General features: G+C 44.5%; 1 protein-coding gene across 3 annotated transcripts in view; it reads right to left on the reverse strand.

The window, feature by feature from the left end:
* The window catches only part of ubr3 (ubiquitin protein ligase E3 component n-recognin 3), a 29,774-nt gene that overhangs the window by 1,237 nt on the left and 4,142 nt on the right, over positions 1 to 24,395 (reverse strand). The window contains exons 9-39 of one of the 3 annotated variants that reach the window (XM_062564823.1): positions 23,985 to 24,164; positions 23,209 to 23,342; positions 22,994 to 23,080; positions 22,846 to 22,911; positions 22,669 to 22,758; positions 22,422 to 22,550; positions 22,271 to 22,323; positions 22,065 to 22,198; positions 21,801 to 21,886; positions 21,577 to 21,718; positions 20,955 to 21,051; positions 19,939 to 20,080; positions 19,534 to 19,638; positions 19,286 to 19,456; positions 17,625 to 17,657; positions 16,309 to 16,754; positions 15,380 to 15,468; positions 13,502 to 13,651; positions 13,018 to 13,151; positions 12,376 to 12,486; positions 11,843 to 12,043; positions 11,156 to 11,292; positions 8,910 to 8,995; positions 6,510 to 6,615; positions 5,062 to 5,162; positions 3,951 to 4,075; positions 2,304 to 2,411; positions 1,949 to 2,074; positions 1,585 to 1,758; positions 580 to 789; positions 258 to 397 (exon numbers count right to left, since the gene is read on the reverse strand). In XM_062564823.1, coding sequence (XP_062420807.1) covers positions 258 to 397; positions 580 to 789; positions 1,585 to 1,758; positions 1,949 to 2,074; positions 2,304 to 2,411; positions 3,951 to 4,075; positions 5,062 to 5,162; positions 6,510 to 6,615; positions 8,910 to 8,995; positions 11,156 to 11,292; positions 11,843 to 12,043; positions 12,376 to 12,486; positions 13,018 to 13,151; positions 13,502 to 13,651; positions 15,380 to 15,468; positions 16,309 to 16,754; positions 17,625 to 17,657; positions 19,286 to 19,456; positions 19,534 to 19,638; positions 19,939 to 20,080; positions 20,955 to 21,051; positions 21,577 to 21,718; positions 21,801 to 21,886; positions 22,065 to 22,198; positions 22,271 to 22,323; positions 22,422 to 22,550; positions 22,669 to 22,758; positions 22,846 to 22,911; positions 22,994 to 23,080; positions 23,209 to 23,342; positions 23,985 to 24,164 — 4,093 coding nt within the window. Of the gene's footprint in view, positions 1 to 257; positions 398 to 579; positions 790 to 1,584; positions 1,759 to 1,948; positions 2,075 to 2,303; positions 2,412 to 3,950; positions 4,076 to 5,061; positions 5,163 to 5,191; positions 5,577 to 6,509; positions 6,616 to 8,909; positions 8,996 to 11,155; positions 11,293 to 11,842; positions 12,044 to 12,375; positions 12,487 to 13,017; positions 13,152 to 13,501; positions 13,652 to 15,379; positions 15,469 to 16,308; positions 16,755 to 17,624; positions 17,658 to 19,285; positions 19,457 to 19,533; positions 19,639 to 19,938; positions 20,081 to 20,954; positions 21,052 to 21,576; positions 21,719 to 21,800; positions 21,887 to 22,064; positions 22,199 to 22,270; positions 22,324 to 22,421; positions 22,551 to 22,668; positions 22,759 to 22,845; positions 22,912 to 22,993; positions 23,081 to 23,208; positions 23,343 to 23,984; positions 24,165 to 24,395 lie in introns of those variants that run through there. The other 2 variants (XM_037487680.2, XM_062564824.1) reach the window with 2 other exon arrangements.

Below are 24,395 nucleotides of genomic sequence, written 5' to 3' on the forward strand. Positions count from 1 at the left end.
GAAAACAAGGGGAAAGAAGCTTTAGAAATGCATTTCCACTGTATAAACAAAGTATTAAAAAAAAAAAAAAACAGCAACGCCATTTTCTAGATCCAAATTATAAGAATTCTAAGTCCCAAAAAGAGCAATGCAGAAAGAACGGTACAGTACTATGAAAAGATTTTGACTTTATAAAAGCAACTGCATGCTACTGTGCAGCATTTTTAAGTGTGGGTGTGGGTGTGTGTGTGTGTGTGTGTGTGTGTGACGAGCCGTACCGTAAATCGCGGTCCTCCTCCCCGTGGGCGTCGAGGTAAACAGAGCCCCACAGGCAGAAGCGATGTCCCCGGATGATGATGATGACCGAGGCATTAATCAGTAGAAAGATGCCTGTAGCTGCGCCACAATGCTGGGAGTGCTGTCCGAAAAGAAAGAAAAAAATGTACCAAATCATCGCAACGCGTTCAAAAAGTAATGTCATTAATCTCGCAATGAGGTGTCAAATCAGTAATCCATCTCTTTGAGTCGGCACTCACATGGAATACCGAAAAAGAAAAAAAAACGACAACGCGAGTGATTTTGAAACGGCGAGGAACTTACCAAAACGCACTCGCAGACCCCCTGCTGTTTGCAGCAGACGCCTTTGAGACAGACGAAGGTGCCACATACGAGGCAGAGGGCGGGGTCTTTTGGCACCTTTTTGCAGGCGCTGCAGGCCTTCCTGTGATAGTACTGGAAGATGATATTGTAGTTGTCGGGTAGCTGCAGAAGGCGGGGGGCTGTCCACTGAGGCTCCTGGACAAGCAGGGCCTTCAGAGGAGAAGAAATACACGTGTAAAACCAAGGTGATCCAGGCCTCGTACACACGTACGTACACACACACACACACACACACACACACACACTGTGCGCCACAGTTAATGCCTTTCAGGTTTAAACTCTCAATGAAAAGGGTGCTGGCTCAGACTCAGACTTGCTGTCAGCGTGCATGGAATAAAATGTACTTTCCAACTTTTTATGACTCCCTAAATAACTTCCTCTGTTAGGTATTGGCAAACTAAACTGACATGCAAGACACTCGATTCAAGGGTACCGGCGGACGACGGGATGAGACACATGGCCAGTTATCAGTCATTGTCCTCAGAGACGCTTAACAGCCATGGACCTTGTCAAACAAGGTTGAAACTCATTTCAAAGTGTCAGAAGCACTCGAGGGGCATGAATCGTTTACAGGACATCAAGTCCAAATGACATGGTTTGAATATTTGATTGCGTAGAGGGGATTCACACTTTCTTTAAAACTCAATATTCTCATTTGACTACAAGCCACCGTTTTCTAAAATGAAACGCATGCTGCACGATGAACTCCACTGGAAATGATTACTGGCTTGGAAGTCATGATCACATTCAGCTCACTGACAAAGAGTTATGTCCCTAAATACTGTATCTTTAAAATGCAATTTCCCCCTGTATATATATTTGACTTAATTATTGATATGGGAAGATAATGACCCTTATTTTGTTGACTTAATATTACAAAAATATTACATTTTCTCTGGTCTGAATTTCACACACACACACACACACACACACACAGACACATACCAATGACTGGTCAGCCTGCATGTGAGAGAGCCCCGTGACCTCAGCACACCACTGTGTCACCAAGTCAAAGGCGCCAACCGCCCAATTCAGATACGAGGCACTGTGCACGATGTCGGAAGGGGCCGAGGTCGAGAGGCCCAAACACACCGCCAAGGATGTGAACTCCTCTTCCTCCTGAAAAGACGCCGCCAAGAGAAAAAAAAACACCTTCGATTAAGGAAGTCAAAAGGATCCAGACTGGAGTCTACCAACGAAAGGTTGCTCACGTCTCTTGTATTGAGACGTCAACCATGCGGGTTTCATGCCAAACGCATGAGGCTTAAGCAGCTTCTGCACGTTGGATGATGTCCATTGTGAAACATACCAGGCATCCAGTCAGGTCGTCTCCGTAGAGGTGGTGCTGAAGGAGGCACGAGAGTCGCAGGAAGGGCAGGCAGAGCTGCTGAAGGCTGAACTCGATAGACTGTGGAGACCACACACTGGAGCTCAGCTGGGGAGGGAAATAACAGGAGCACTCGATCAATAACCAGCCAACAGCTTGCTGATAACACTGTGATATATATATCTCCCCTGGGGGATTAGTGGAGACATTAGATCCCAGTTTGTCATGGTAATGGCCATTCCATTGTTTCAAAGAGAGTGAAAAAGGAGCAAAGAGTAGAATGAGGGGCTGTGTGGGGAAGGCGGTGAAGCACCAGACGCTCCTTTCGGTGGCTCACCATCAATGTTTCCTCAGCGTTCACCTTGTAGACACTCTTGTCCTTCGAGAGCTCCTCGATAACGTGACTGAGCAGCGCTTCAAAGGATGAGTCGGCGTTTTCAAGATCCTGTGGAAGAAAAATCCCAAACAAAGAAGATTAAATCGAGCATTTAAAAAGATTTACGCTTTAAATATATTCACTTCACGTTAGATCAGAATTGAGGGGAACCAAGCCATTCTGCAGTTGGCTATAAAACATTTTAAAAAGTCCCTCCCAACGCTTATCCGTTATCTTTAGGAGAAGGAGGAAAATTTCAGGATCACCAGCCGAATTCGGATCAACGTGGACGGACTGTTGAAGCAATGACAAACATCAGCAGCGTGAATTAGCCCCTCATCTTCTGAGGAAGGCACCACTCATTGATGACTCCTCTATTGAGTCACATTGTCACCCGATGAATGAATTCACAGATAAGATACCTGCCATCGTGGCCTCAGGGGTTTGCTAAATTAATAACAACCATACGACCCTCACCAAAATGACAAAAACACATACAAATAAAATGGCCACAGCGCGGCGAGTCCATTGTTTTTAAGTATAAGTTAATGTTACATAATATATATTGGTAATCCCAATGTGTCACTTGTGCGTATACCTTTTTGTACAATGTGATGACACTAATAATCAGAGGACAATAATTATGTTTCTATAGTATAATACCACAGCATAATGTCTGATTAAATATATCTATAGAGAGAGAGAGAGAGAGAGAGAGGAAATGCTGCATGCATTTATCAGGCTGGAGGTGGTGGAATATAAAACAGGAGTCTTATCTTGTCTTCTGTACTTTGTCATAGATTTATAGGCGAGGAATTTCAAGTCCATGGATTTCTTCCCTCTAGGCTCTGATCTATGTTCAGAATGCATCTTCAACTATTTCAATTTAATTAAAACGGTGTCCCACCAAATATAGATGCCATCCTCATTGTGTATTTGAAATCCATCCTAATGGCGGCTTGCGAATGGCTGGACTTCTGTTGAGGACAATGCAGAAGGAAGATACTAATCCAAACCACCTGTAGGGACGGAAACACCCTCAGGATGAGGGTTACAGCCATTTGTCTTTTGACATTCAAGCCAGCGACTTACTAATACAGATTTAATAGACTGAAGACAGATAGCCAATTAATGCAACGCTCTCGGCAGTTTTCAACATCATGAAGATTGACGGTGGAACTGGCCCAAATGGAACAGAAAGGGGTTCAATTCATCTCAATACTAAGTCAAGTGCAATGATTTGCTGTTATAGACTATTTCCAGGAACAATCTGAGGACAAACTGGAGAAAGATAAGAGACTTTCCACACCTTTGGGTTGATAAAGCAGGAGTTCTCCTCATAGAAACATTACGGCAGCTTGAAAAAGTTTAACCCCGTTTGAAGTGCCGTAGCATTGTGTTTACAGTAGATACTTCTTAACAGAACATTTAAGGTTAAATAACCGATTGAAGAACTTCATTTATTGGTCTGCATCATTTAGGAAGAAAAAAAAGGCAAAAGAAAAGTAATGTGAGTGTGATGCTGGAAAATAAGAGGAATAGGTTTTTGCAACAGCAGGTCATTATGAATCAGGCTCATGTGACCCCCCCCCCCACCCCCTCCTTTACCTTCTTGAGTGCTCCAGACGCTCTCCAGGCCTGCCTTTCTTCCGGACTGAACTTGGTTGAGAGGGCAGCCACAGCTTGGGTGAACTGCAGGTTGTAGAGCATCTTCACCACGCAGGAAAAGTGCTCTGCACGGATTATACACACACGGACACGCGGAGGGGTGAGCGGAAGTGGACAAGCAGTTTCCACAGATGATTCAAGAAGGGATTGCAAATGACAAAACGCGTTACATTACTTCAATAATGAATCAACATGTGAATGTGAAAAGATCTTCCAGCATAAACAAAGCCAGCTGGCAGCTATCCACAGGGCCTTTGCACTTCAGTCTTACATAGAGAGCCTCACTCCATAAGTGCAGGATAATTAGCAGAGTCTTCCACGTGGAAAATGTAGGCAGAAAGATATTTAAGTTTGCTTTGAAACTACACAACGAGAGTCATTTGTTTTCCTCTACAGCAAGGGACTACTGGCTGCTCATTACGACACACACACAAGTACACAAAATTACAAAGGAAGAACGAAAGGAGGCCCTTTAAAGCAATTAAGAGCAAAACACCTCACCTCACAGCCTCTCTATTCCAAAATGAACGGTAACACTCCTATGCTGCAAAACACCTCCCCCATGTGAACATTATGACAAAAAACAAAAACAACCCTGTATAAATTCTAATTCCTTGATTCAAAGCTTTCCATTTAAGTCAATGTGATCAATTCCTACAAACCCCATTTCAGTCATGGCTAAAATAACCTCCACTGTCCCTGGTTGAAACAAGACTGCGGTGTGATAAAGCGCGACGTCGGGCCGCCCTCCGCCTTTTCTGTGGAAGCACCAACCAGGAGGAGATGAGGCGAATAACCCGTAGATGAAGGGCTCCCAAAGGAGGGGCGGCCCTCGCATCGCCGGGGTCACGTCTCCCTCTGATCCTCGCGCGCCAAACAACGGCGGCAAGGAGCATAGATAAGAGACGCGAAAAGCTTTTTTTTTTTCTCTTTCTCTTTTTCGGCACTCAGCGCTGATTACTACAGATAATGGGGCCGCCCTCGTGGAGCAGCTACCGAGACGCTCGCCGCTCTCTCTCCCAGCATCACGATGCGGACGTGGCAACTGTACCTTTTCGCAGAGGCTGCGGCATTGTGAGCACAAAGATAATCAGGAGGGACGGGACATCTCGAAACAGCATCGGCACCTCTGGTCTCTCTTCATCCAAGCCGCTGCAACACATACAAAAAGGAGCTTTAACATTAGTCATAGAGCTGCTGCGATGAAAAATAAAAAACATACGTGCATGTATTCATGAACTAAAACTAAGGGAATAGCGGCTGAGCAACACAAGCATCGTACTATTGTTTGACTCAAGACCTGAAATGCTCGACGAAGGCGCCCGTGTAGTGTCTGAAAAAGGACTTTTAGAAGAAATAGTTACGTGAGCAAAGGTCTCGCCGTGTGGATCGTTTGGAAATTGCCTCACAAATACGTGGCGTGAAAAGGCCTTAATGTAGTCCTGGTTACATATTCACATTATGTGCCATTTCCATTTAAATGGCTTCTTGTTACGTTGACAATTTAGTGAGGTTCCCATTTCCACTCTATCCTTGAAAGGCCTCGGGGGCTTCGAATGAGGAGACCTGCAGTAAAAGAATAAAACCTTCCATTACCAAAGCACTCACCAGTTAATTCCACTGAGCACGGGAGGACAGCGGGTTCAACCCGGCTGAGACCACTGCGTACAAACTAGATTTATTAAAACCACGACTCATGGCTCTTTGGTGCATCCAGCAGAAATAAGGCAAGAGCAATGTTTGGATCTTTATAGAAACATTTATCTTCGTCCTATTTAACTAGGCTAGCTGACATTGACTGCCTGAGGATGTCAATGACAGCGCTCCCTCCTGAGACCCTATCAAAAGTATTTTTAAACGCCAAATGGCTCCTCCGAGTACACTACTCACTATGGCCGTGAGCACTTCATTAGAAACACTACACCGGGAGGAAAGGCTGTTCCAGCGCCTCTTCCATTGTTTAGTGCTGCCAGCAGCATAAACCTCAACAACCAAACACACACACGCGCGAGTGAAACAACACTTACTGACGCACAGTGATGATTGCAGACAGAGATCGTGTACGAGGTAGAAACCTTTAGAGACCTTTTATTTTTGTGTTTTGTTATACACGGGTGTGCGTCGAAGCTCGGTGGGCAGGTGTGTGCGGCGACGGCGTGCTGGTGCGGTGTTGTTGTGGTGCAGTTGTTCTCAGTGCAGTGAATTTGACAGGGTCGTTTGGCGCTCTGCGGAGTGCCCGGTAATTTGCCAGATGCAGCAATTATTGGTATCTATGGAAACCACAAATGGTGCCTTTTCTGTTTTTAGCTCTCCTTTGTGTGGAAGAAAAGCTGTTGGGGAGGGGCTGGGGGGACGGGGGGCAAAATGGTGGCATTCAGAGAGGACAAAGTGGCCCTTTGATTGCATGTTTATGTGAGGAAGGAAAAGTGTGAGGGGAAATTAGAGACTATGTATAGATTTTCTGTTAGCCTGGGGTACTTGATAGAGAAAGTCACTCACTCCGCCTCTCGGTCTTGTGTAACCTGAGTCAGCCTAGTCCAGGGGTTGTAGGCTGAATCGATGCTGTACAGACGCATGTGCATGGCCAGCACGTGGAACAGCTGATCTGAAAGAGAAGAAGGGAGGAAAAAAACCAAAAAAAACATCATTGTTGTGTTACTGACGGGAACAAAACCAGCGACTACGGGTGATGGAATGATGAAAGCGGTTGACTGGAACTGACTGCAGGCGAATGGCTCGGCTCAGATAAAACCAGGTCAGGCCAGATGGATACATGGGTAGTGCTCGATAGCCTCGAGCAACTCTTTGGTCGGGTCGCACCTGTTCATTGTGAAACTAATTGAACACGAGCAGAGACACCCTTCTCCCTCTCTCTCTCTCTCACACACACACAATCTCTTGTGTAAACACCAGCTTTTGATAGTACAACATTTCACGGCTTTGATTGCTTTGTCGTTTTATATTTCAGCAAAGCTCAACATGGGATAAATGCAGGAAGTAATTTGTAATGTGTTAAGTAATTGATTCAATACAAAGTGAGGACCCGGCCTTGTCTTTCTTGTTAGTCTTCAACAAATTACCCAATGTATTCTCATTATGAACTCAATCTAAAGCCTCTAAAAGCCAGAAACTAAAATAGTATGAAAGCTTTAGACATAAATCACATATGAACAATGATTGAAACCAGCTGAACTAACTAAACCTTGTATAACCAAACTCCTTTTCAATAAGCGACACTAATCCCATTTGATTTAGTTTTGCAGGGAGTTGTGACGCTGTCGTGCAACAAAGTGCTTGCAATAATCAGCTCTGCATTTTGACATTTGTGAAGTGTCCATACATTGAGCAACACTGCCCTCCAGAGGTAAACAAAGACAGGACATAAAGGAAGCAAAGCGTCGGTCCTTTATTGCATCCGAGGTGTCCTCACTAAGGCTCGTTTCCTACCACTCACCAAGAACTAACTATGGAGGACGGAGGAAAGATGAATAAATAGTGAAAAACATGGTAATTCCCAGGAATGAAAGCAGACTCAAACCTTTCCAACTAAATATGAAAGCCAGTGTTGGCTGTCTTTTTGTAGGAAGAAGGGGGGTTTAAAAAAGCTTTCAGAGATGTGAACCCCTTTTAGAAAAGCTTAAAATAAGTCTGGTTTGACAAAGTTACTATGCTGCAAACAAGCCTTCTCCGGACCTACCCTACATTTTAAGAACTTTACCACCAAATGATCCTACAGTGGAGTGTAAAAACAGGTGGGTTCAATAATACTATTACAGCTATGACTCTGCACAATGTTCACATCAACATGTTCAACCTGCCCTTTAACGTCCCACAGTAGAAGAGTACTCCAAGATTAATTCAAATGTTTGCATTGAGGTAAACCAAGGACAAGCTATTTGGAGGCTGACGCTCCAGAGCGGATTTAGCCCATTTCAAGGGAATTGCAGGCAGCGTGTCCCGTGGCCCATTGTGTCCTCATCAGTTGAACTGAAGCGGCGCCTACTGAGGAAACGGGGCTTACGGACCCCGTGAGCTCTCAGCTAGCACACGTCTGCCGCTTTCCTTCAAATCCATTTCCCTGAGATGAACGAACACTAATGTACTGCAACTGAGTAAATTTGGCCATCAGCATGGCGACGTGGTTAATGTAGCTCAAAAAATGGCAACCCGCCAATGTGAAATCTCTTTTCAGCTCCTCAAGGAAGACAGGCCAAAGCACTGCAGCAGCCCACACTTTAGCAGAATAATTAAAACAAACAGAAAATGGAGAGTAGTGTGTGTACAAAAAAAAACGTATTTCTGACCGTTCACCAGCCTGCATTCACAAATATTTAATACGTTGTAGACCAGCCCGTGCAATCAGTGCAATAATTGTCGGTAGTGGTAGATCTTCGGATACAGGAAATAAGAACACTGTCTTCATCGTCCCCTAAACACGTGCCCTTATCACGTAAAACAGCCCGTAACCCATTTGTCTCCTTAAATGACTCGGCCTAACCTAGAACAGCATCTATCCTCACCTGCTGTTTCTAGGCAACCCTTTGTGTTTTATTTGTCCTCTAATGGTTCAGCTCTTACACAGTATAGTGGTTTTGATTGCCAGTCAGACACGTTATTACAAAGAGGCTCATGGGAATTAATGCAGCCACCTCTAATAACACATCACTGTTATTGCGTGCCTTCATATCTGAGACAATTAAACAGTGGATTTTTTTGAAACCGCAGCAAAACACTGCGGCCCACTGACAACATGCATGAGTTAAAGACCCCCCAGAAAGTATTACCCTTGAAATAACACATCAGACTCCACACACTGCATATTAGCAAACCCATCAAACTTAGTGGAGATTAGGCATTACGGGACAGCAAAGATGAAGTGGTCCAGGAGGACCTACTCACTGAGACATGACCGTTTGGCGGACGCACTGGCACCTCCGGAACACAAATTTCCTCCCCGGTGCACAAGTTCCAACTCCAGGTTGGTCCTGAGGAGAGGGAGACAGGACTTTTTGTCAGCAGGTACACATGTGATAGTTCAAGTGCATGTATGTAAAACACACGCATGGACGAACCATCCCTAGCACAAGTGTCAAGCATAACTGTGCGAGGGATGGGACGCCATAGCTTAGGGCGATCATTTGTCAATAAGACTTGTGTGCCAGAGAATTCTGTGGTTTCGTTGGTACATTATATCATCTGTTCAGGTGGGGTTCAGCGCCCACGTTCCCACCAGGGAGCCATTAAAGCAGAGTGTGTGAAAGCACAAGAGAATGGATGCAGGCATTGGTTTAAATGGCTCAGCGGCATCGTATTAGCTTTAGGTTACCAAGCATGCCCTTTTCGACGCGTTTGATTAGGAAAATGAAAGATGCTGCGTAGTCAAGCCATTTGCGGCGCCTGTTTAGAATCGGCAATTCCGCTTCAAGTAACTGACAGCTTTCCAAGACTGATTTTACACAAGCTGAACCATTAGCATTAAAGCGGTTCCTACCACAGTTTGTGCATAATCCCCAATGTGCATTTCCCATGCATATCCAAACACATTTCACTCCTGGATCCTAATTCCCCAGTACCAAAACAGTGAAAAAATAAACTAAAAGCTCCACAAAGTACATAGATGGTGGAAACCGATAGTTATTATTAAAATAAGACTGATCTGGGCCCGTTTTCATCTCGCCACTGGCTATTTCTTTCTATGGGCCACAGAGGTGGGGGCAAATCCTTGTGTTCGTTGGGAGAAGGAAAAAAAAGCAATTTCACATAGATAATGCAGCCACGTTGAGGCTCCATCTGGCTTCTGCTGATAAGAGTGCCCCTGTGACAAAGGAATTTTCCACTCCTCAGGCAATTTGCGCTGTTCATTGAACTTCAGAGCGCCAACAGGCAGCCAGCCACACTTAGGGGATCTTATTGTTCAGGGTGGAGGGCTGAGGGAACCAAAACGTTGGGTGGGCAAGGGGTCTGGATGGTTGGGCTCGTGGGAAGGGCGTGGCAGAGAGAGTATTTGGTATGGGAGTGGAGAGCAGCAAGAGACCCCAAGGTGAACTGAAGGCCAGTCAATTATCTGACCTGAGACATATACCCAAGAAAGGACTGGAAATGTTTAGGGTTATTCTTCTGCCTTTTCGGGAGCGGGGAGGCTGACATGCCAAAGTGGAACATTGTAGTTGTATCACATGGTACAGGTGCTTCTAGGACCAATGCAGCAGCTCGATGTGTGAAGAGAGAGGACAGTCACAGACCACTGAGCGAGATGGAACCGCAAGCTATCGATACGTCTGGAGCGAACGTGCTACACGACGACTGCCGCATTGAATTTCAGCTCAATCTCGAAGCACCTTTCTTCATCGAAATGCTAATAGAGTGAGAGCAAAACTCAGAGAGGACACTGCAGTCTTTTCGCTTGAACAAATTCTGGTTATTCAAGCTGAGCAACTGACATTAAAAGGGAGGTGAAGGAGCAGGTTGAGAGTGTGTGGGTATGTGTGTGTGAGAGAGGCGGTGCAGAAAGAGGACTGCAGACACAGATATCTTGAGACCCTAAGACTCGCTGAGAGACAACCCAATATGATTGAGACCGGTTTTATCTTTGATAAACTTGAGGTACATGAAGTTAATCATTCTCTATGAAATGGGACCTTGAGTCACATGTTCTCTCTGCTCACGTGTTTTAACACTGGGGCCCCTCTGGGGGTGAGTTCTCTCACCTCCGCTTTACTAAACACCATCGGTTGTGCATCTCATTCTGAATCGTTTTTTAGATATACAAGCAACAGTGGTATGGGTAGTAGCGGTGACGATTCAGCCTTCAGGGGCCCGAATGGAGTTTTGAAGATTCCAAAAAGACCAGCAGAGTGGAAAAGGGTTGACACTTCTAGATTTGATGCCACCGCCAGCAAAGGGCTCTTAACGATGAAACTTGGTTTAAAACGGGCAAACATCAGCCCATCCAGTCCGCCCGGAGGATTAAAGGGCACCAAATTATCTCTACACACTTTCACGTAATTGAGTGCAGATTCAAGTTAGCTGTACATGGGCTCGTCCACAGAAATAAAAGGTTACATTTACAACCTGTCTAGAAGAAGTTGTAAATTCATTCGTTGTAGAAGTGACATAATCTTCTCCCATCTGAACCCCGCTCTCACCTTGCCACAGAGTACATGAAGAGGAAATCATTGTCGGGGGAGCCAGGGTTCTTGCCATAGTCCATGTATTTCTTCTGGGTGGTATTTTTCACGTCTTTAATAACCAGCTCCATCTCTTTACTCAAATTGGATTCTGTCTAAAATAAAACAGAATGATCCACATTAAGTCAAAAATATTTGGTGAATACATTTAAACAATGGTTTGAATTACAGCCAAGTCTTCTTCTCCTGTAAAACATTGTATTAGCAAACGTATCCAATGGCAATAGAACTAGTGACAATTAGGCTTCCTTTCTTCCTTTTCTTCTTCTTTAACCCCCTCCATAAGCAGGGTAGGATATTCAACACAATGAGACTGTAGCATTGTCCCAACCATCTGCCACACAAGGACGCGGCACAGTGTAATAAAGCAGCAAACAATCATACCAACTATCCATCAAGGAAACAGCTTCCAGCCCTCCAGGGGCAAAAATACGACCCCCGTCCATATAGATCATGGGTTCTGTCACAGAATCTTTTGGCTGTTAGTTATTGACGTCTGTGATGTTACATCATCGAGGAATTCTCCAATAAAAGAAAAGGCCTCCCTAGAATAAAATAGCCCCGTTTCCATCTACATCAAAAGTTCAACACAGCCGACATTTTGGCGCTTTTGACGCTCACAGATAATTTTAGTCAAACTCTTACTGGAAAAGGGCCAAGTTTCTCCTGAAGATCTTCCACCTCCTTGACGAGCACAAAGGTCTTCTTGCTGGTGGGCGTGTGCCAGGCCCCGGCCTCGGTGCCCCGTCCGGGGCGACAGGGAAGAACACTATTGGCAAACTGTCGACACAGTGGGCACGTGAACTCACCCTTGTCAACGGAGAAGCCCTGGAGGACCTGGTCATTCTGGAAAGACACGTGAAAGTTAAACTCAACCACCGCAATCTAATATTTAAACCTTGAAGTGGCTGGACGTTTTAGACGTGAAACGCAGGACTGACTCGTTTCTAAAAAAGTGTGACCCAGAATCTCCACAGGGGAAAACTTAAACCAGTGGAACTAGGCTCCAATGATTTAGTAGTTTAAACTCCTAACATAATAAACAGATGAGTAAGAAACATCCCATATTTAACTTTCATCAGTCGAGTATACTTGAATCATGAATCAAAACGGTCATTGATGAATTCACTACCGTTATGAGACGACTAATCATTCCATAAGGTCGGCTTTTCTCTTACCCTTAGAGACTCCATGTATGACTTGTGGCAATCGATATGCAAAGTGTGTCCACAGGTCTGAACGTAGACGCCTCCGTCCCAACCTATTGACACAGACTGCAGACAGGAGCTCTGCAGGATTCATGAGCAATGAGCAATTAGAGCACGTCTTTTGTGTGTTTGGTGGTACCGATATATAAATTCTTTGAAAAGTTTGAATTAAACAACTACAGTGAACAACCTATTGATAAAGTATTTCCTATCACACATCGTTTTACAGCCAATTAATATCCAATTCAACTGTTGTAATCATTTTTTGCTTTAGGCTTGTTTTGAAAGCTAATCAATGCAAAACTTCAGCATGCGAAACAAATGAAAGCAGCTGGTCGAAGCAGTTTTTACTGAAACTTTCTAGTGATGACTTATGAATGTGCTCTGGAAATGCTGCCTGCTGGTGTATGCATTTGTCTTCACGCAATAACGTCTTTAAAAGCGATTCTTAGAGTACAATAATGTTACTCATCCAAGCATTTAAGAAATGTGTTCTAGTCTCTTTGCTCACTTGCAGTTTAAAGAAATACAGACCGATAAAAGCGGTTATTCAGAACTCATCTGAATCTCTACCTGCAATAAAGCTGCCAGTATATTCCCTAAGACACTTACATCTTTGAAGAACCGTTGCATGAGTGTCAGCCGGACGTCATGCGCCACTCCACACGTGTCCGCAGCGTAGATGTGCTCTTCGTCACTAGTTGGTAGCTTCTTTGCCGCTTTGCTTTGGCAGCGGTGCCCGAGCACTGGAAGCCATTCACAGACGTCAGTAACGAGTTATGAGAGCAATCTAGATATAGGCTACAATGGTAGATATTATTAAGTTAACATTAACATTCAGGTCTTCGGAGGCGTTTTACAATGAGACTAATTAAACATAGCAATTATTTAGATAACAGTGAATGAAAAATGAGCCAAACAGTTTTGAACCCATAAAATAAAATTTGGATCAAGAGGTGATAAGAGTTTTGGTGTGAAAGGCAAGATTGGAAAAACCAATGTAAAATGGCCACGTGTACCTTTAGTCGTACTACAAACCAGTACACAAAATGCATCCTGTGCAAGTTAATAATTGAGAGTGGAGGACACGCTGTACCTGAGGATGCTTGGAGGAGAACCACCAGGCCAGTGGGTCTATCCTCGGTGGACGGCCCGCTTTGGCCACAGATAACGCAGTCATAAAGAACCTCAGACTCCATCACTTCGGACGCTCCTAGGTCCATGGCTGCCTCGGTGTCAGGGGATTCTAGCAGAAGAAACAAGTTCACAAAAGCGTCTCTAATACACGGCACCAGCTGAAGAAAAAAAAAAAAGACTAAACCCTGGGAACTCCGAACACACAGGTAATGTGGGCCGAGAGGCCATGTAGTAGGCACAGGCAATTGCACATTCAGTTACACAATTTATACTAAAAATAACCAATTCTGAGTGAACACACTGCATTTAATAATTGACGGCTGCCTGTAGTTTCCTTATTACGATTAAGCATGTCACCTCCATCAAAACTGGGAACACGCGTACATTTGCTCCTGGCCACCCTTATCTGCATGATTGGCACAGCACTAGCAACAAATCGCTTGTGTGAAATTACTTTTAAATGTTAAGAACCATGTTCAATTTGAGGAGTAAATATTGGGTACAAATGTCAGGCTGTGTCGGGAAATTGATTTATTGCTTTTTGAAAGAATATGTTCTCAAGAGAGGTCACTGTGGTCCTGGGGAAATGAAAGATGCATTAGATGTCAACAACACCACCACCACCACAGCTTTAGCCGCGGGCGGGCAGACACACACACACACACACACACACACACACACACACACACACACACACACACACACAGCTGGTCCATGCTTCCTGCAGTTGTGATCTCTGTGTAGAGTTGTAATTTGACCAAGGTCAGCATGTCCTTGAAGAACACTTCTTAAGTTGTGGATGATGTGGACCTGGAATTTGGTGTGTGGCACTGACATCAAGAAATATAACACCTTTCTTGTTAGGAGCATGCAGGTTAGTCTCCAGTAGAAACAAGGTGAAATTAAACTCTTAAGTAACAGTGACTCTTTAACCTTTAAATTAAAATTACTTTGTTGTTGAAAACTTATCAGTATGTGTGTATTGGTCAGTTTCCACATTCCATAGTTAGGTTTGTTTCACATGATCGAAATTGTTTGTTATTGCCCCCCACCCACCAATTGCATTGGAATCTTATTTTGGTACACAAAGCAATCCAAGCGGGGAGTTCAATGTAAATCAAGGAAAGTAACTGCTCTGCCGGGAGCATGCAGAGGAGCCCTGCTGGAATGCTCCGTCTGATCACAGCGGCCATTACTCATTCACTAACCATGATGTGTCATGGTGGGCCCTTGGAGTCCAGCCCGCTATTAGTGCTTTGATCCTATGTCCCCCCCCCACACGCTCCCCTGGGGTCTTCCTCCTATTTCTGCTAACAGGCCTGCAGAGACCACTGTCACCTTGCCCCAGTGAAGACGCAGAGCAACGAAATGTTTATTTCAGCCAGCGGCACTTGTCCTCCGAACAAAAACGTTGCATTAAATGTTTTGTGCGTTACGAGGTCTTGCACACTTGTGTCAGAAGCAACCCATTTGAAAGCACCTTCCATCACGGGAGGCTGTGGCGGCTGTATTTGGCATCAATATCTAGAACAGTGCTCTCACATTAGGTGATGTTAAGTTAAAAGTTAGTTTCCGTAGTTATACAAAGGGGGAGGCCTGTGGTTTATGAACTGCCACCCAGGGGAAATTGTTAACTTTGCTATAAAACTAATTTATTAACAATAGTTGAAAATTAGGACTCAATAACACAACACATGTTTTAAATGAGAAGTGCATTTAAACACAATCCGGTTCTTCAGTGCATCTTGCCATGATTTTCAGTGAATGCTGAATGTATTCCAAGACCACAAAATCTAAAGCAAAAGTTGGCAAAAAAGGGGAGCTGGCCTTTTCTTACCAACATCCATGGCCGTTTCCATGAAACTCTTCTGTCTGGAGGCAAATTCAGCGAGCAGCTTCTGTTGTCTCTCCCTTGCTCGCTGACGTCTGAAAGAAGAACAGCAGCAGTTTAACGGTTTTTTTCCCCCTGTCAAACCAACTGAATACAAATATACAAACACACACACAGAGCAAGAATAACGTGTGTAGTCATACAACAACAATCCCTCTAAATCAACACTGAGGACGCACTCCAAGCGTCTCTTCTTCTGCATTGACCCGGGCCCCCGACTGCGATTTTGTCCTGTTTTGGTCCCACCGTGTCTTCTGAGAACACGTTTCACCCACAGCACGTGGAGGGTGATGCGGTTGTACGCGCGGCGGGTGTCCCATTTTAGCTTGACTGTGTTGCAAACTTTAGGAAAGGGTGATTATCCCGCCCCCCGTGGTGGGTTAAGCCCCACTGTGCAGACTTCCAGGCGGACTGTAAATTAAGTCCCTAATAAGAGGACATAAACAAATGCTGACAGGAACGCCACGGCTCAATAGCTTTCACTGATGGCTTCGGGCGCCAACAATCCTCACCGCCACTGACCGCACTGCCTCATGGTTGCCTTGGAAACAGCCCTTTAACGTGCAGCGTCACCGCACGGGCAGTTATTAAATGGTTATAGCCCGGTCCGTCGTCATTGGAGGAGGTGACTGGGAGACAAGGACTATTGGGGAAATGTGTGTCAAGTTGTTTTGCCCTGCTCCTATTAAGGTTGTGCAGTTTCCCTACTTGAAAGGGAACTGACGAGATTCCCTGAAAACTGGATTAGACCCCATTTTTTGCGGCGTTGCAAAGATGCAGCTCACGGTATATAGCGCATCTTACTAAATACATTTGAATTCAAATCTGGCTTAAAAAAAAAAAAAGCAGAATGGAGAGAATATTTGTTTTGTCACCTCTCTTCCTTATCCATGGTTTTCTTGTCGGCCGGACTGTTCTTCTTCGGTGGCACGGGAGGAGACACCTTCCCACAAATGTCCTGGATGCTACGCTTGATTTGGCAGCTGCGCGTGGCGGCCTTGGTGAGGATGCGCTCGATGGCCGTGATGCCGTCTCCGTGAGCGTGCCGGCTCGCGTCCATATCCTCCAGCCACGATGCCGACAGGGAGTTCTGCTTGGACGACAGCTTCTGGTGGAGTTTGATGAGGAGGGACAGCATGCTCTCCCGGATCTCCAGGATCTCCGTAACCAGCTGCGGGGGCGTGCCGGGCGGGACCCAGCGTGTCGAGGAGCTCTTGGGCCGCACCACCTGGGCGGCTTCGGTGTTGCTGCGGTTGATTATCTCCTGGAACTTCCTCCTCCGCTCCGCCACAAGGCTGAACACCTGAGCTTCCCGCAAGTTCTAGGAAAGCATGGAGCATCACAGATGTTTTAGTGTGAAACCACTCACGACACCACGGGCCAACATTCGCTTTCAAAACGGCTGACAACACACGAGACTGGCGGTGTTAATGCAACAATGATGCTACATGGACACACTGTCGACACGTGCACTACATTAATGAACCCGGTCACACACACAAACTAAAGTTGTCACAGCAGATAACACTGCAAGTGTCAGACATCGTATCAGCAAACCATGCGAGAAGATAAACAAGAGGACACTCTTGTGTCTAGCATCCCTTTATTCCACCCGCATCAGGGTGCTTGGTCAGATCCGTCTTTGGGAGCACGCAAATACAAACAAAAATTACATCACTAGTCGTCTGAGGGACTTTGATGGATTGGAGGAAGGATTTATTACCATAGTCAGACAAGCACAATACACATGATTTGCCCGTTGTAGAATTTCAGCTGACGTTTACAAATAACTTGCTGATATCAACCAGGACAAGCATATTCCTGCAGAAAATTCCAACCATCCTGACGGGAACAAAAGCCTTCTGAAGGACAGCCATGACCTGACCTAAAAAAAAGGGGGCCTGAGTTGCACCGTTAAATAAAAATATATAATACAGCCCACTCAAGGAAGCATCAATCATACTGCCATGCGGTTAAAAAGCATTTACCCAAACCTGCTTCTCACATGTAATTAGTTTCAGCGGTCAGGAGTGAGGTGAACTGCTGAAGCGCGCCTTCTCTCACACACACACACACACCACTTGGTTTTGCTTTTGGAAAGCACAAAACGAAAGTGTGAAGAAAGATGCAGACAAACACAGCTGGAGGTGGCATTAAAGCCATCAGACCGTTCACAGACATGGATAGATACCTCTCTCCAATTCCCTGAAAGACGCCTGGAGTTCTGCAGAGCAAGTACAGCGAACCCAACAACAACAACAACAATAGTAATGATATGAAAGAGGAATATGAAGTTACTCAAACCACTAAAAGATAATGCAAATGAATACATGCCAGAGGGAGATAAAAGAAAATGGGATGACACGTTTTTGTTGATGTACTATGCAAACATTGCCGTCATAGAATGCTGAGTGCTACATTGAGCCTGGGCAAGTAGGGGGATTACCGGAGTAAATAGCGTTGTTTGTTTGTTTGGCTATCAATCATAAAAGTCGGTAAAACCTTTCGGATCAGAAATTAGTTCTCAAGGGAATCGAACCTCTACAAAAACAAAAGGGGGCCCCCAGAAATGAGCCAACCTGTAACCCAACAAGTTACAGACTATTTCTGACTTTCTGTACCCCGACAAACACAAGCACATAAGTTAACGTTAAAGTAGTGTTGGGAAAAATGTATAGCTCATTTTACGTGCCTCATCACTCTAATCAATTCTTTAAATGTGCCTGCTGGCAGTAGGCTTCATGGAATGCATCATGATCCAATGAGAATAATGATCTCAACTCTTCCAAAATAAGTAGATAAAAAACAACCCTAAAGAGTTTAATTGATACAAATGAATAGTTATGAGGATATACTGTATGTATCAGCTTATGTATTATATGCATGTGTATATATATGTGCGTGTAGATGACCATATAGAACTAGGAGCACCAAATAAACAAACAGAACTTTATGAAGAGCACGACATGCAGCGGCTTTCCAAATGTTCTCTGCATCGCAACACTGTACAAACATGTACAGGATGAGAGACCGTAGGAGCGTGTGTGTGAGACAGCCTGTAGGACAGTGGATGCAGCGTGTGATGTTCGCCACGTAACGGGAAATTCTTCTTGTAAATAAATGATTCCTTGTCTTCAACATTGATGGTGCTGGCACAGGACGTCATCCTGATGTCATAACGGGTCTTTGTGATGTCAGAGAACTCTCCTATAGAGCGTTAATCTAACGGATATTGCTCCTTCATCAATGAGAAAGAGCTGCCCTTTTTTCCAGGGGAGTGGCAAACTAATCCAGCTGGCCTCAAATGAGCAGGTTCAGGTTTTTCGATGTGTTGCTATGGTGATTTAGCCAAACCTGCTTCAGGGAACCAAAAAGCCTGAACTACGTCATCATATCCAGAAACTTATCCGGCTAACTATGTTAGCCTGTACCAGGAACAGGGCCCAGGCCTGACCAGCCCTGTGCTGCTTTATTGACCACTGAGGACAATAATCTTAGACCCCAAGACGTAGACCCCAAAACAAAACCGATTGCAGTGCTGGTATACTCTTCACTTATCAAGGATGAACCGTCAAGCAGATACTTGGCTACAGCAGATACATAGAGACACTGGCATTTAGGAGTATGGATGGACACCAGATTTGTTCAAGTCCAGTAAGCCTGGCCTTCTAGCTCCAATCTCATCATAAAAAGAGTCAAGGTCTTGCATATATAGAAGTTCAGCTTCCCTGCATTTAACTGTAATCGTAAAGTTAAAGACAAACTCCACCAAGTGCCAACCATCCCAATGTTTTTATTAAAATGACATCCCACTGTAATCAATGGTAATGTAATCAAGCTCAGCCTTCTTACCTGGCCGTAAGAAGAAGCTTCAGTGCTGGTGCTGGGAGGGGCCTCTCTCTTCACCTCAGGAGCCGTTTCAGGAACCCGGACCCTCACGAAGTTGATGACATGATGCAGATTGGAGAGCAGGTTTGTGCCGGGGAACCAGCTGTCATGGCAGTGCTCCTCGATGCAGGGCTCCTGGAGGCATAGGTTCCGGTGAGACACTTACGGACACCACAAGTCTCAGTGGCCTGGCTGTAACTAAAGACTCTCACCTCATCCTCCTTGTTGTCTTGAACCTGGTTGTCCAAGCCCAGCTCGATCAGGTACAGAACCATGCACAGCACATGCTCCGACACGTTGGGATGATCCATCCATATCTAGAAAGAAAGTCAGTTTATGCTGAAGAGCAGACAAATACCTTCCCCCTCACCACGGATACCAACTAGGCCTAAAGTGTTTCCCTCTCAATACATGACAGTCTCCATTTTGCATCTATACTTGGAGCATATTGTACTAATATCATGGAATATGTCAACATCAACCATAGCCAAGTGAGAATACAGGTGCACCAATCAAATACGGCAAACAAAAGCACTTCTAATTTAGCTCAAGGAAATAATTGAGATGGACGATCAGCTCATTATTATGCCACATGAACAGTTGTTAAAAAGGCTCACCTTGTAAAGGAGCGTGAATATCACAATGTGCAGCGTCTTGCAGTGCAACAGCTTGATTAGTCCTTTGTAACACGGATGCAGAGCGGTCCTCTCCTTGTAGGGTGGCCATGGGTTGCCGGTGTGAATGCCAGACTGCTTTAAACTAGGTGACATGACCATCAACAAGAGAGAAATGCAGATCAGAGGAATGACCGAGCAATACACATGGCATTGGTAAATCATTACTTAGCTCAAAGAGCGGGAGCTCCCTTCATCAGAAGGGTTGTATATTCACATGAAGAAAGGCGATTAAAGAAATCAGAGCTGAATGAAGTGGCACCTTGCATTGTTCAGAGCAACTCACTGGACAAAAGATTTCAGTCTATGCAACAAAGCAGCCGACCGGCAGCACATCGCTTCACTAGATTAGTGCTGATGGGATCATTGTTATAGAATAGCAGGGCCGGCCCGACAGGCAATCCATCATGTTCAAAAAGTGTGAATGAGCAACATGAGACTGGTGTCAGACTCTGAAGGTGGCAATGGCAGCTTCAATACGTTTCAAGGAGAAATGTGCCTTTGTTTCATCTGGTTTAGAAGACCTACAAAAAAGGCATAATATAATCTACTTAAAAGTGGTACAATTAACTGCTTTCAATACCAAAGAAGGCCTAAAATCCCATTAGAAAAAGGTTATCTTCCCAACTTCTATTTCTCAGGGAGATACTTGGTTGTAATTAGCAGCTTCACAGTGACCATAAGGAGACTAACCCCGAGGCATCTCATTCACGTTTGTCTTAGGAGATGTCTGTACCACAATCCAACAAGAAAGATTTCCACCATTCTATTCGAATTTAGACTGAAATATTGATTTCTGTTGACAGGCATCTAATTGGAACCACCTCGAGTACCAAGTAGGCGATACCTTCCTCATCGTGGGTCAGAGAGAAAGAGCTGACCCTATGACACTGAACAGATTTCATCATCTGATGCACATTATTTTTATATATAGATATTATATATTAGTGTTAACTTACAATGCTGAGTATCTGTCCATGGCCGACTGGACGTCCCGCCGATAGACCGTCCGGAGGACGACCATGATGGGGTCAAACTCCTTCTCCCACACCTCCGCTAGTTTGGAAAAGGGGAGATAAATGTTTTTTAACCTCTGGTTACAAAGTGACATTGATTCCTTTTTCTTCCCATTTTCACTTTCTCCATGTGAGTGGTGTAAGCCTGCCCCCAAGTGGTCTGCTGACAGATCTAATGCCAAGGCTTATGGACTCCTAGTCACCATTTCTTATCATTTTCTATTCATAAATGAGTGTGTGGTCGTTAAAACAATATGTATTACACATTATATGTTTACTGTCTCTTGTTGGTTTTGAACGATATTTGCATTCCTCCTCATAAAAGTGTTTGTGTGGCAAGAAAGATTTAAAGACGAATATTTGTGGATTTTCTACATTATACCCACCCATCAGAGTTAAGCATCTAGTGTGAAGAAAAAAAACCACATACACTGCCTGATGTTACACAATATGACTGAAATGACAGTGGTGTACTTGGTATGTCCAGAGGACGTTATGGATATAGCAAAACAACACACGCGTGACCACAATGGACCGTGAATACATTGTGCGTTCCACTACCTACCTTTCGGGGTGTACATGCCCTGCTGCATGGAACCTCCAGGCTCAAACACTGGCGCTTTGAAGTCGGCCACTGCAGAGAGCATCTCCTCAAAACTGCAACTCCCTGGAACAACGCCACTCTTTGGGTTTGGATTCTCGGGAATCTGAGAAAACACCCTTAAGGAAAAGATTTGCCATGGATGACTAAATAGAATTTTCCTTCCACATATTTGTAGTGAAGGATACGAGGTCTAACAGCGCGCTGTGTGTACGGTCATTCATACACAACTGCGAGACCATTTCGCCCCGAAGGATCTCATCATCCGTCATCCCTGTTAGTGAGAAGGAGAAACAAACGTAAAGCCAAATAATAAAGATCATAGCCGTACATTAAATACGAATAAGCAGAACCAACAGTGTGGAGGGGTTTAAGAAAATGGCATGTTGTGTCCTTCGGTCTGTTGGAAGTCAGAGTCTGTGACACCGGGTCCTCTCTGTTGTACTACTTACCCAAATGAACACGAAGGCTTGTCAGTATGACCAAGAAGGTCAGTGCTCCTTCAAGCATCGGCCTCTCTTGCTCAGAGTCCAACACGGCGTTCTGATGCTGAGATGCCATCGTCAACAGGTCAACCACTTTAAACCTGTAAGACCGCAGCCAGGGTTAAACCTGTAAAATATTACATGGATGCAGGTGTAAAAAGTTACACGCTTACCTCTCAAAAACACTTGAGATGAAGTAGTCAGGATCGAGCCTTGATGCACAAACCTGAATGAAGAAAAATAAATGATAATGGGAACAGAAAATGAAAATGTTGATTGCTAAAACAGTATACAACAGGATGCCGATGATATAGCAACACAAACCTGGAGCAGGTAGATGTCTGGGTCGATCATGGAGTTGCAGAAGTGTGACTGCACGTAGGTCATAGCCTGTCCCTTGATCTGCAGACCATTCCTGACCCACATGTTACTATGGATCTCTGACAGGGATGCCTTTAGCCACACATTGCAACATGCTAGTTACCATGGGGCTACGAACTTCGAGAGAACATAGATATGCCTTTAAAAAAAAATGACAAACACAAATCTGTTTATGGGCTTAGTTTCACACCTGGATTTGGAGTGGATGCACCATTATCTTCATCAGCATTTCTTGGTCAGGCAGGAGGCTGTCGAGGTCTAGGCCTTGGCACTTTACAGCCTGAGCAATGATAAAATAATCATCTTGAAAAACACACAAGGAAATACTTCTAAATTATGGCTTTGGGGATAAGAGCTTCTGACATACCTTGCTGAGGAACATTGCATAGTACCGGTGCAGCGGCAGGTGAAATGTCACTTGATTTGGAGCAGGCTACAAGAGATTTGAGAGTCATGAGAAACAGGTGGGGAGAAAGACCGGCTTTTTAAAACAGCGCCGTGGCTTTTAAGTATACCTCGTCAATAAAGCCAATGGCATCGAACCAGATCTGCAGAGTCTCCAGGCAGTAGCGAACCACGGTTTTACTGTATTCCTGGGTCTCCTGTTAACAGACAATTTATGATAAACATTAGCATGCGGTAAAAGTGCATGCATGCATGCCAGGGTGTGTTGCGTTTAACATCGGGAATGTGAACAGGAGATGTGGTCGGAGTGTAAAGACAGACGTACTTTGACCTTGCAGTGGGTCAAGAGACCCCACATTGGTTGTGCACAGGCCTCGAGCTCTGCTGCAAATGCTGCATAGTAGGTCTGAGATTCAAATTCCACATGTTCATTCAACTCCCTCTTATTCAGGTTCATACCTATTGCAGCAGGAAACGGTTCAAAATGTTAGACAATGCATTCTGCACAGACCTAATATATTTCTTTGATCGTGCACACATTAAAAAAATGTCTATGTTTTTCTTAGAAATTAAATCCATCTGATGAAAGCCAAAAAAATATATACTAAAATGAAAGCATTCAATACAATGTAATAGTGACACTGCACATTAAGTCAGAAAGAAGATACTACAGCCGAGGGGGAGAGATATATTTAGGGATGTGGTGGTAGAGTAGACACGGCAACAGAGCAGTGCTGACCCCAATCCTTATTCAGTCATAGATTTCACAACTCACACCTCCTGTGTGCCTCTGCCTGACCAAGCATACTGTTGACACATGAAGTCTAACAGAACATTGGCACAAGTTTTTATATCATGAGTTGTGTTTGACCTCGTGGGTCATGGAGAGGATGCTATGAAATCCAAGAGGAACAGCCGTTTCAGGGCGATTTGTCTCAGCTGTTAAACTTCTTAGAATTATTATCATAAAGGTACGTATACAGCAGGGCAAGCAGAGTATCAGTACCAGATACGGACATCTGTATTTAAAGATTACACTTATTGAGGAAGTGTTACAGGCAACAAATTGATTCGAGTATGGCGTTTACCTATCGGACTCACCTTGGAAAAATGACACAAAGCTCATCCACAGCATCAACAACGAATGGTCCTCGAGGAACTTTTTTGCAACACTTTGGTGTGAGAGGATGTTAATAAAATCACTAACTAATGGCCAGTAGGTGTTGTTCTTCAACAGAGCTTCACTGCAGTTTACCACGACATGGCGACTGTTCTCTTCATCTGAGCGAAGAAAAGGGAGACAACACCCAATACATAAGTTAGATTGAGTCTTTGGTCATTTCAAAAGCAAGAGGAAAGCGACAAATGTGTGGAGAAAGACAATGCAAATAATAATCACGTGTTGATCCAAACTGAAAAAACCAATGCACAACCCGCTTCATTCTCCACGGAGCCTTTTTGAAGTGTGATTGGCTGTGGTCTTTTCACAATGATTAGAAGTCTGGTGGTACG

Source organism: Pungitius pungitius, chromosome 10, assembly GCF_949316345.1.
Source record: "Pungitius pungitius chromosome 10, fPunPun2.1, whole genome shotgun sequence".
Classification (NCBI taxonomy): Eukaryota; Metazoa; Chordata; class Actinopteri; order Perciformes; family Gasterosteidae; genus Pungitius; species Pungitius pungitius.